At 43.8% G+C, this 12,101-nt stretch overlaps 1 protein-coding gene across 1 annotated transcript in view; it reads left to right on the top strand.

The window, feature by feature from the left end:
* The window catches only part of CRTC3 (CREB regulated transcription coactivator 3), a 123,365-nt gene that overhangs the window by 108,335 nt on the left and 2,929 nt on the right, over positions 1 to 12,101 (top strand). Inside the window, exons 10-12 of the mRNA XM_006867181.1 lie at positions 873 to 1,090; positions 4,356 to 4,654; positions 11,868 to 12,068. Of these exons, the coding sequence (XP_006867243.1) occupies positions 873 to 1,090; positions 4,356 to 4,654; positions 11,868 to 12,068 (718 nt within the window). The remainder of the gene's footprint in view (positions 1 to 872; positions 1,091 to 4,355; positions 4,655 to 11,867; positions 12,069 to 12,101) is intronic.

Below are 12,101 nucleotides of genomic sequence, written 5' to 3'. Positions count from 1 at the left end.
CACTCAATCCAAAATAAAAGCATTTAAAAAAAAAAAAGTATAGCAGCCACTAGGCCACCTGGCATGATGAAAATTTATTAAACTATATTAATCTTAGGTGGAAACAGCACTACTTAATGTCTAGGATTTATCCTTTGCTGGGCCCCCTTGTGCACAGTGCACCCTGCTAACCACATATAGAAGCTATTTGATACAACTGCAAAATTTCATTCTGCAGTAATATGAACAAGTAACAAACAATGGACAGTTCTGCTAAAACGGCAATGATAATAACAAAAGTAAATTACAGCCAATCGACAAGATGTTGAGTTGATCAAATTTCATTTTAATCCTATCACAAATGCAGGAGGTCTCAATAGTGAAGGATTGCTTTTATTGATTGAAAGAGCCTTATGTGTGTCTTATGCAGAGGAGTAAATCCATCTCTATGCCATTTTGTCTGTCTGAAATGTCTTCCCAATTTCTGTGCATCCTCAAATTTCTGTCTTCATTGAGGCAAGTTCAAATGTCATCCCTAGAATAAGCTTATGCTTGTCCTGAACTTTAGATCAGTCATTCATTCCAGCACTGCTACAGTCCATATGTCATAAACATATAACATAAATAAATATATATCATCCTTCACACAAAAAAAACCAAAAAATAAAAAAACTTATTTAAAAAAAAAAAAAGAGAAGTGAAGTGAAGCCAAGGACCCAAGTTCTCACTCAGAGCAAGGGAGAGGCAGAGCCGACACTAGAACTTAGATTGTACATACTTACTATTTGGGTTGGGTTTTTTAAATTGTTTTTTGCAATGTATCATATATGTTGTATTTCCCAACAATCAAACAAATGCCTTTTTTAAAGTAATTATTCTCTGTGTTTTTACAGTGCCTTCCCACATAATGGTCAAAACATAGGGCTCTCGCCCTTCCTGGGGACCCTGAACACAGGGGGATCATTGCCCGATCTTACCAACCTCCATTACTCAACGCCCCTGCCAGCCTCCCTGGACACTGACGACCACCTCTTTGGGAGTATGAGTGTGGGGAATAGTGTGGGCAGCCTCCCAGCCGCCATGACTCACTTGGGAATAAGAAGCTCCTCGGGTATGTATCCTCCGATTGGTAAGGCCCTTGGCCCTTCCCCCTGGTGGCAGAATCCTACACCTGTGGCCTGTTCGGTGGGTTGTTGAGTGGCAGTGCTTGCACCTGAGCTAGAGGTGGCGCTCACTTTGGTGGTTCCATTTCTGTGGGTCCCATGAACTCCAGAGAAGCTCTGTTAAACCATCTCCTTGTTTGTCTTCTCTAGCCCATGTATCTAAGGGTCTTGGCAGTCCAGAAATGAGGGTCCGTTCTGTGTCCGCTAAACAATGACTCTGATCAACATGTGAGGCTATTATATAATTGGAATGATCTCTCTGAAAAAAAAACACGTTAGAAGCCATTGTCATCCAGATGATTCTGACTCAAAATAATAGGCTTTCCAAAAGTAACAAATCTGTTAGGGAAGCAGACGGCCACATCTTTCTCTCAGGAGTAGCTGGTGGGTTCAAACCACTAACCTTTCAGTTAGCAGCTGAATGCTTAACCACTGCACCACCAGGGCTCTTGTAGAACTCTCTAGGTCCCTCCAATTACCCATTGGATTTCAAAAGAGAGTATTTGAAATTTTAGAAAATGTTCAATAGATACAATGAACATATATATAGTTAATATACAGGTAGCCTCCAGCTTACAATTGGATTCTGTTCCAATGATTACTTAATTGTAAGCTGGTTCTGATATAAGCCTAATACCTCACTTATTTTAGTTTTTATTATCATCAGTATCTTTATAAATCCAATTTTTATTTGTCTTTGGAGGTTGGAAACATTACATCGGAGAATAAGAACAGCAAATTATGTGCTGGGGTGGTACTGTGGGTTAATGTGGTGGGCTGCAGGGTTGATTTGAACTGCAAGGTTGGTGGTTCAAGTTCACCAGCTGCTCCTCGGAAACCCAGTTCAGGGTTGCTATGGGTCAGAACTGACTTGCTAACACCAACAGCAACATTATTCCTAGGTGCTACATATTACTAATGGTAAGATGTACACAAAAGGAAAGGACAGTTAGAGTGTGATTTGTTGTAACTAACACTTTATAAGTCAGAAACTCTCAATATGTGGAGTCCTGGTGGGTGTGGCGCTGTGAGCTAATGTGCTGGACTGCAAAGTCGGTTTGAACCACAAGGTGGTGGATCAAGCTCACCAGTCACTCCTCAGAAACCCTATACAGGGCCACCATGGGTCGAAACTGACTTGATGGCACTTAACAACATATGTATGTATATGCATTAAATAGTAATCTATTACAGACCAAAATTTTGGATTCAAATTTTCAGAAGCACTTTAAAAAGTGGCGTGGAGCTGTATTAAAATGCTGCTCGTGGTGTGGTTCCGGTGTTACTCTATGGGTTTGATTGCTGTAAGACAACTGCATCTGCTTGATCCTTAAAAGCTGCTCCTGGCTGCGTGTAGGGACAGCATTAACCTTGCTCACTCCCATGGGGGTGGGTATGGAAGGGTTCCTTTAGAAGAGGTCCTCAGGGATGATCTTCGCTGGAGGAAGTTCTTGTTGATTTCCATGAGCAATGAGACTTGTCCTTGAGAATCAGAACTCACCTCCCTAATGAGCATGGTCCCTAAAGGGTGTTGCTGGAAGATTCTCTAGTGATTGCAGTCGTGGTCTGAGGAATTGATTTCAAAGACCACCTTTGTTTTTGTTTGGTTTATTGTTCTATTATTCATAACAGTACCAAGTCTTCATCCACTGAACATGGGTTTTGATTTTTAGCAGAGAAAGTCATGTGTGGCCAGATCCAATGGATGATCAGCCCAGGTGATGCTATTTTGATGCAGCGTGTTTCAGAAAATTTTGAGCTCTTTGGGCCCAGAATGCCCTTGGTGCGATACCGCTCCCTCCTGGGTCTCCTTGATTTGTGTCGAAGGAAAAGCTCTTAAAACCTTCAGGCTTTCTAGATTCAGAGTCTGGGCATTGCACCATTTTAGAGTGAATCCTCTGTGCACAAGGACAGTTCGTGTCTCAGAAGTAAAGCAGCTACATTAGGGTTTGGAGAAGCTGGTGTTTCCCATAACAACCTTGGACATTCGATGTCAGCTGAAGATGCTGCATTTTAGAGCATTGTTTGATCCCAAATATGTGAGGACAAATGTTAAGTGTTTATACCCTCTAAGATATTTGAGCTTTCCTTATGAATAAATTCTTGTTAATCTAAATTTAGATCTTTCACTAGAATTCTCTTGGGGTTTCCATGAGCACTTGAGTGGTGGGATACCTGCATAGGGTTTTATCATTAGACATCTTTCCTACGTTTAAAATCTAATTCTGCCCTTTAAAAAGGCTGAATTTTGTCATTAGTTCATTTACCATGACTTTTAACATTTTTCATATTTGACTTAAAAATTTGGTTTAAGCCTCAGATAGATGAAGCTTTCTTTGTTTCACTCTAATTAGTGATCAAACACTTAAGTTCTTATCACCGGGAAACAATGCACAGTGTGCTCAGCTTGCCTGCTGGCGTGGGAACGATAGGCTGAATTTTAAAGACAGGTTTAAGATAGCTGCACGGCCGGCCGCAGTGGTCATCAGTGCACAGAGCTACTGGGTCCCAGGGTCTGTGTCCGGTGCCAGAGATGCCGCCGGGCCTGGGACAGAGTCCCTAGAGCTCGGCTGCACCAGCTGCTTCCACCATGGAGGAGCATGCTATATTTCACCCTCAGCCCCAAGTTAAACAAAACAGCAGCAAAAACTCCTTTTTTCCTTAAGTTGGAATAGACTGTGTGGAACCATTTCCTGGCAGTTAGGAAAACAGAGAGAAAGAACACTGGAGCAGAAGATGTGGGACTTGCCCCTTCCTGTGGCTCCATGGTATGCAGTGGCGCTTTCAAAGGTCCACGGAGGCAGCTTCAGGAGAGCACAGCTCGCAGTGAAAGGATGCTGTCCAAAGGCAGCAGAAGACTGGGCCCGAGACTTTCAGTGACGCCAAACAGAATTGTGGACCATCCTGGGGTCCGTTTCCTGGAGTGGAGCCAAACGCCCTGAGCCTCCCCAGCCATGTTTACTTGATGGCATTACTCTTGGGGAAAAAGTGATTCTCATCTGTATGGCACCATCTGGTAGTCTGGGGTCACCTTTCCCTTGCTATAGGTTCGCTCAGTACATTTCCCTTGGGGGAGCTACCCAGGAGCCCCTTTACATGTAGAGTAGTCTTCAAATGTGGATAACAAGAAGTAAGGTTTTCTTTAATCTTTGGAAAACCAAGGATTTGGGTCTGAAATGCTGACAAATAACTTGTGGACTTCTTGTCTTCTAGGTCTCCAGAGTTCCCGGAGTAACCCCTCCATCCAAGCCACGCTCAATAAGACAGCCCTTTCCTCCTCCCTAAATAGCCACCCACAAACATCCATCCCAAATGCCTCTGCACTTCACCCATCGCTCCGTTCCTTTTCCCGTAGCAACCCATCCCTTTCCACCACAAACCTGAGCGGCCCCTCTAGGCGGAGGCAGCCTCCAGTCAGCCCTCTCACGCTTTCTCCTGGCCCAGAAGCACATCAAGGTTTCAACAGACAGCTTTCTTCCACCAGCCCGCTGAACGCATATCCTGCCTCACAGGTAAAAAAACCAAACTTCAGTTAAACGGACTGAAGCTTAGAGGCGTTGCATTTCCTTCTCTGGGTGGTTCTGCGTTAGTCCCATTGCACGAACATCCATGGGGTTGCAAATGCAGTCAGTTCTCATTTAGATGTGAAATCAGAGCCAGAATGAATGAATGACTTTCTAATAGTGGGTTTGGAGTCCTGGGGTGGCGCTGTGGGTTAATGCGCCAGACTGCAAAGCCATTTGAATTGCAAGGTCGGCGGTTCAAGCTCACCAGCTGCTCCTAGTAAACCCTATACAGGGTCACTATGGGTCAGAACTGACTCTATGGCACTTAACAACAATAGTGGGTTTGCTGTGTTGATTACTCTTAAGAAAATAGTGATTCATTTCCAGTTACTGCATCTCTTGAATTGAGGGTAGAGAAAAGGGAAGAGTGAAGAACTAGTGCAGATAACATTCAAGATGGTAAGGAAGAGCAGGTTAGGGTTCCAGAACTGGAATGGAAAAAAGAGGAGAACAAAGCCAGAGAAGCCATTTGATTTGCTATCTCCCTGAAGCCTTGACATTGATAGGCCCTCTGCCCTAGTTAGGACTACAGGTGTGACAAGCATACCCTTGTGGTTCATCAGATACTCCACATAAAAAGGACTGTATCTCCATAAAAGGACTAAAAGTAGTCCACTTAGGAAGAGACACATTTTGCTTTGTTTTATTTGTGAACACTTGATTGTGGTTTGGGTGAAAGTTTGCAGGGCAAATTCGCTTCCCATTTAAGACTTTATGCATACTTTGTTTCATGACATAGCTGCCATTTCCTCAGTGCCACAGCAGCCCCCAACTTCCTCCCTGGGTTCCCCAGTTTCACTCGCCCACATCCCTTGCCCTTCTTGTCTTCTGAACCCTGGTTTTGAACAAATGCTGCCCTTCTGGTCTCAAGTGGTTCGCTGTTCTGAGGAAAACAAGTGAAGAGGCACATCTTAAAGTCGTGGGCTCATTTCTGAAATACAGGTGTTGAAATTTCACATTTTGATTGACCTTTTTTTTTTTGCTCTAAACTATTCAAGTGTTTCTCCTTACCATCATCATCAGTGAATATGTTTTTAACTCTTAACTCTTTGGTCACTCCTTGTTGTCAAGCGCCTTCGAATAAGTTCCAACTCATAGCGGAGCTGTATAGGGTTTCTGAGAAGTGGCTGGTGGGTTTGAACTGCCGACCTTGCAGTAAGCAGTCCAGAGCTTATCCTACAGTGCCACTCCTTAGCTACATTATAATATCATTAACTACTCACTACTTCTCCATCAGTGAGCAATGATTGAGCAAGCTGGCACTGAGCACAGTGGAAGGAGCTAGGAGACTTAGGTCTTAGTCACTCTTTACCAGTTCTTGTGGTTAAGTGCCGTTGAGTCAGTTCTGACTCATAGTGATCCTGTATAGGGTTTCCAAGCAGCAGCTGGTGAGCTTGAACTGCCGACCTTGTGGTTCAAACGACCTTGCAGCCCAGCACATTAACCCCCTAGTAGGGAATCATGGTTAATGAGCTGTCTTTCTGAAGGGGAAGGTCAGAGGCATTTCCTAATTGTTTTTGATGACTCTTTTTACATATTGGATTCCCTTTCATTTTATTTTGCAAGATTGTTTTACAGAACATAATAACTATTATTCTTGCTGTTTAGCTGCATTTTAAGGGGACTGCATGGGTAGAGAGGAGGCCTGGTGGTGCAGAGGTTAAAGCATTCCGCTGCTAACTAAAAGGTTGGTAGTGTGAGCCAGGCAGCTGCTTCCCAGGAGAAAGCTGTGGCAGTCTGCTTCCATAAAGATTCTTCTTCTTTTTTTTAAAGGTTTTTATTGTGAATTGAGTGAAAGTTTACAGGGCAGATCATATACATTCAACAAATCATATACCTTGTTTCATTACAATGATTATAATCCCCTCCATGTACCATCAGTTAATAGTATTTCTATTCATTTTAGCTCTTTAAAAAAACAAACAAAAAACACTCAGGCATACATAATAATTTACACCACACCAAAGGGCACACTCTGCAAGCCTGCCTCATGGCCGCCAGCTCTCAGTCCCTCTTTCTATGAATCTAGAGTCCTCAGCTGCTCTCTCTCTCCATGCCCCCATCTCTGCCTCCATCTCTGGTGTCTCTGCTTCTCTGGATAAGATCCGGCATTCTGCTTAATAAAGATTGACAGCCTCGGATACGCTAGAGGCGTGCAGTTCTCCCGCAGCCTGTAGGGCCACTGGGAGTCACAATTAAAGCAACCGAAGTGGGTTCTGGTAGGGGTGGGTAGGGAGCATTCTTTCTTTTAGATGTTTTCATTTTTGAGATTTGCTTAAAAACCAGTGTCATGCACGCACCCAGTTTAAAGACTCAAATAGTACTAAAAAAGCTTCTTAGGAAAACCCAGCTGTCCTTTTGAAGTTAGGGTGCGCTACTTATTCCTGCGCACACTGTATTCCTCTGTGAGTCTGTGCTCCACGGGATGGACAGCGCACAGGTCTTTATTACAGGGATGCAACACCCTGAGACAAGGGCCAAATAAAGCTTTCAGTGCAGAACTCACATCTTCTCAGAAGACCTGGGGACTCCTGTTCAGGATGATGAACAGACTCACTCCAGGGCTTTGTCTTTGACGGGGCCTGTTCTGCTGACTCACAAGCCCTGGTCTCTTCTGCGATAGTTAGCCTTATCTAGGTCCAATCCTGGAATCATCCTCCCTAGGGGTGCTCCCTGGCCCCAAGGGGCTGGTAGTACTGGAAAACATAGCAACAAGAAGTTCTCAAACACTTGTTAAAATCAACCTGAGAATTGTAACGTCAGAAATTAACCCTAATCCTCATCGTTAAGAAATCTAAGACAGTCCAATCAGGCGATGTATGTTTTATGTGTTTCAATGTGATGTCTTAAAGGTGAGGAACCTGGAGACTTCGTTCATCCCTACTCTGTGGCTCACGCCCCCCAGCCATTCTGTGGGAGAAAGATGCGATTTAAAGCCTGGGAAACCGTATACAGGGTCGCTCTGAGTTGGAATCCACTTTGATGGCACTTAACAGTAGCCTACTGAACATACTGTTGTAGTATTCAGACTCTCTTTGCCTTTTCATATGTGTTGTTCTACTAGGAATGCCCTCTCACGTTTTCAATTAAAAATCTCCCATTCCTCCTTCAAAACCCATTCTCCATCACCTCCCCTGTAGAGCCCTCCATGATTTAATTACTTCCTTCTTGTTTAATACATATATAGCCATAATTTTCTTTCATTGGAAATACCGTTCTAAATGTGGATTGTTGTTGTTGTTGAGTGCCATTGAGTTGGTTCCGACTCATAATGACCCTGTATAGGGCTTCTGAAGAGCAGCTGGTGAGTTTGAACCGCCGACCTGGTGGCTGAAGTTGACTTTGCAGTTCAGCGCATTAACCTGCAGCACCTGTGTTATTAATAATTGTTCATTAATAGTCCATGCTACTTACTAACTCCTGGTATGGTGCTGTGGGATCATCACTGGACTGCGAACCACAAGGTCGGCGCTTCAAATCCACCAGTCGCTCCTTGGAAACCCTGTACAGGGTCTCTATGAGTCGGAACTGACTCGACAGCTCTTAATAACAATAACACCACCACCTACTAGACTGTGAGCTCCTTGAGCTCTGCTGACCGTATTTATCACTGCTTAAAAATGGCTGCTTTCAGCTATCTTCCCTCGTCCCCTGGGTGGTTTCATGCTATTTTGGTTGTTCTTGATGATTCCATGTTAGACCTTATCTCATGATAACCTTACTGTGGAAGGTGAGAATTGAGTTCTCTTTTCACCTCTTCCCCAAGTCCCATCACGCATGCATGCACACGCACGCTTCCTCCTCTGCCCGTCTTTACATAGTTACAAAGTAAAGTCAGAGTTGACCACCTAGTAAACCATGAAATAGGAAAACAAACTGTTTTTGGTTTTTTTCCTACTGGGAGTTTATAAGTATCTTACTATTTTGGTAGCCCGCTTTTCTATATTTATATTACTAATTCAACACCAAACCTTTCAGACACCAAACATTTAAACATGTACAAAGCGTGCAGTCACTTTACAAGAAGGACATGGGATCTTGTATGACTGGAAAATGTGTAGCGAGCTAGCTAGAAGCTGTGGAGTGGACGCCAACTTATGGCTCTCTCTGTCCAATAGACTAAACCCCTGCCCAGAGCTGCTGCATCCTCACAACTTCCAGTATGTTCAAACCCATCACTGTGACTAGTGGGCCGGTCCACCTCACTCTGGCTCCCTGCCCCTGCCTTGGCCCACTACCATGGCTTTCTCTAGTTCGATCCCTCCTGATGACATAGCCAAAGTAAGTGTGTCAGGCAGCGTGCTGAGGGGGCACGTCAGATTTTCCTTGCCTGATTTTTGGAAGAAGACCTCTAGTCCTTCCTTCCTAGTCTGTCTTAGTCTATGAGTTTCACTGAAACGTGTCTCAGTGACGCTGCTGGTATTGGGACTACTGGACTACTACGTAGCTTCTAGTATCATGCGTTGTTAAGTGCCATGGAGTCGGTTCCAACTCATAGGGTTTCTGAGACTACGTCTTTGAGGGAGTGGTAAGTCTCATCTTTTTCCTGTGGAGCAGCTAGTGAGCTCAAACCACTGACTTTGTGGTTCACAGTCCAGTGCTTATCAAGTCGAACCACCATGTGTTCCTCTAGCACCATGTTGTTGTTAAGTGTCATGGAGTCCGTTCCAACTCATAGTGACCTTAATAGGATTTCCAGGGAGCAGCCCCTGGGTTTGAGCCACTTGTGGTTAGCAGTCCAGTGCTTACCCTATGGCATCACCCCAGGACTCCATCATAGCAATATGCAAATCAGCACTACCACAGAATGGTAGTGGGCCTTTACTCTTTCCTCCATTTAACTGACAGTATGGAAGGGTGGAGACTTCTACATTTGAAATCATTTTGTGGCACTGTAGGAGAAGTACTGGATTGGGAACGTCAAGGTTGGCAATTCAAACCCACCAGCCACTCCTCAGAAACCTGATACAGGATCACTAGGAGTCAGAACCTGTTCAATTCCACATAATAACAACAATAATCTGTTGCCACTGAAAAATCCAATGCCATCCTAATCCTTGATATTTTGTGTCATCTCCTTTTTTCCCTCTGGAAGCTTGTAGGATCTCCTTTTTGTCCCCAGCATTCTGAAACTTCAAGATAATGTGGCTTGGTATTAATCAGTTTTCATCTGTTGACCTGGAAATTTAGTGGGTTCCTTCAGTCTGGAGACATCCTTCAAATCTGGAGAATTTTCTTTATTTCTTCTCTTCAATATTTTCTGCTCTTTCTTCTTGGAACTCTGATTCTATGGATGGATGCCTGTGGATCTTCTAACTTCCTTCCTTCTTCCCCCTCCTCCTCTAGCTCTGTTGTTTTTTTTTTTTACTCTACTTTCTGGAAGAATTTCTCAACTTTATCTTCCAACCTTTCTACTTTGTTTCCTATTTCTGATGTCATACTGTTCCATTTCTAAGTGTTCCTTTGCATTCTCTTAATGTTCCTTTTACATCATACTGTCCTGTTGTGGGTGGACCATATTATCCTGTAGCTCTCTCTCTGAGTTTTTTAGTGGGAAGTTTTTATTCAGGTTTATTTTAATTCTGCTCTTTATCATGGAAACACTTCAAATTCCATAAAAGGAAACACTAGTAGTTTGAATCCCATGTACCCATTATCAAGCCTCAGCAATTACTGATATTTTTATAATCTCATTTCCTCTATAGCCATACTTAAAAATGTATATACAGAGAGGTGAATATTGCAAATATTTAAATATGTGTTTATAACAGGTGAGGTTTCTAAAAAATAGCCTAAATATTATAATGATAGTTGTGGTTTTGTTTTTTTGAGGACAACTTCATGGGTAGGTTTTTCCAAGTTCCTTTTTGGTACACATCAACTTTGAGCTCAGACTTTCATGCCAGGTACAGGGCTCCCTCACTGTCTGCTGCTCACATTTCACAGTAAGCTACCAGAAAGCTGACTGGAAGCTTTGTGTCCATCGGTGGGCTTGTTAAGTCTGATTTTCATTGTAGAGTGATCCAACAAGATCAGCTCAGCTGTCACCAATTTTAGGGGTTTTTCTCTCAGACTGGAATCTTACCCCAATGGACACTCTTCCAGTCTTGCACCTAGTTATGTAGCTGGGTGCTAGCATTGTGAGGGAAAAGGAGGGAACCAGAGGGACTTCAAGATTTGATACTCGCTTTTCAGAAGTCTCTCCAGAGTGTAGCTTTCCTGTCTCTGGCTAGGTGGGCCAGTACTTTGGGAGGCAAGGCCCCACTGCTTGAGTAAACTGTGCGAAGATCCTCTTGATTTTTGCTCATCTTTATCCCCTGCTGCTCCCCACTCCTGAGACCGGAGTGATCCTGTCAGGTAAATCCGATTGCCTTTAGTTTGCCCCAGTGCTCAGGGAGTGACCATTTGTCCATCACCTTTCCATTGTTGACAATGTGTTGCCATTTTCTCTTCTTCTTGAATCTTTGTTCCTTTGCTACTTAGGATTTAGTGTCGCTGTCTTCGTGTTGTTCATTTATGTTGATTGGCCCTTATGTTGTTTCAGTGTCTGTTTTTCAGTGTTTTAGTTGGGTTTTGGGAAAAAGCAGAGCTGATTAATTACCTTTTTCAGTCTGCCATCTTTAACCAGAAGTCCTGGTTTTAAAAGAAATCAGACATAATATTATTCACTGAGGAAACTGAGAGCAAACTGGTTTTGTTTATGAAGACAACAAAAAATTGTCCTCAAATGCTTAGTGGGGAAGTGAAATTCGAGATAATCCTTTGAAGGAGCAGAGCATAAAATATCAGTGTAAACAACTCAGGCTTTTCCTCACTTTGACATTCCATAAGCACTAGACTGCTAACATCAAGGTTGGAGGTTCAAACCTACCAGGCTGCTCCTTAGAAATCCTACACAGAGTCACTATGAGTCAGAACCGACTCGATGGCACTTAACAACAGTAATCCTAAAGGAGTCCTGGTGTAGCACTGTAGGATAAGCATTTGACTGTTAACCATGAGGTTGGTGGTTCAAACCCACCAGCCACTCCTCGCAAACCCTACACAAGGTTGCTGTGAGTCAGAACCGACTCAATAGCACTTAACTACAACAATTATAGAGGACTTGCTCCTGGGAACTCAGAAACCAAGCGAATTACTACCTTTGTTTGTCTTACAGATGGTGCCCTCAGATCGAAGCCCATTTTCCTTCCTGCCCACAGACGCTCAAGCCCAAGTGTCCCCTCCACCCCCTTACCCCATGCCCCAGGAGCTCTCTCAACCTCTCCTCCAGCAGGCCCAAGCCCAGGAGCCCCCTGCTCAGCAGTCCCAGGCGGCCTCAGCACTGCCCCACTCAGATTTCCAGCTCCTGGCAGCCCAGGTAAGCCCTCGCAGGGGCGTTGGTGAGGAGGTG

Source organism: Chrysochloris asiatica, unplaced genomic scaffold (assembly GCF_000296735.1).
Source record: "Chrysochloris asiatica unplaced genomic scaffold, ChrAsi1.0 scaffold00101, whole genome shotgun sequence".
Taxonomy (NCBI): Eukaryota; Metazoa; Chordata; class Mammalia; order Afrosoricida; family Chrysochloridae; genus Chrysochloris; species Chrysochloris asiatica.
Note: the sequence above shows the minus strand (reverse complement) of the source record. Positions and strands in the feature narration are given on the sequence as shown.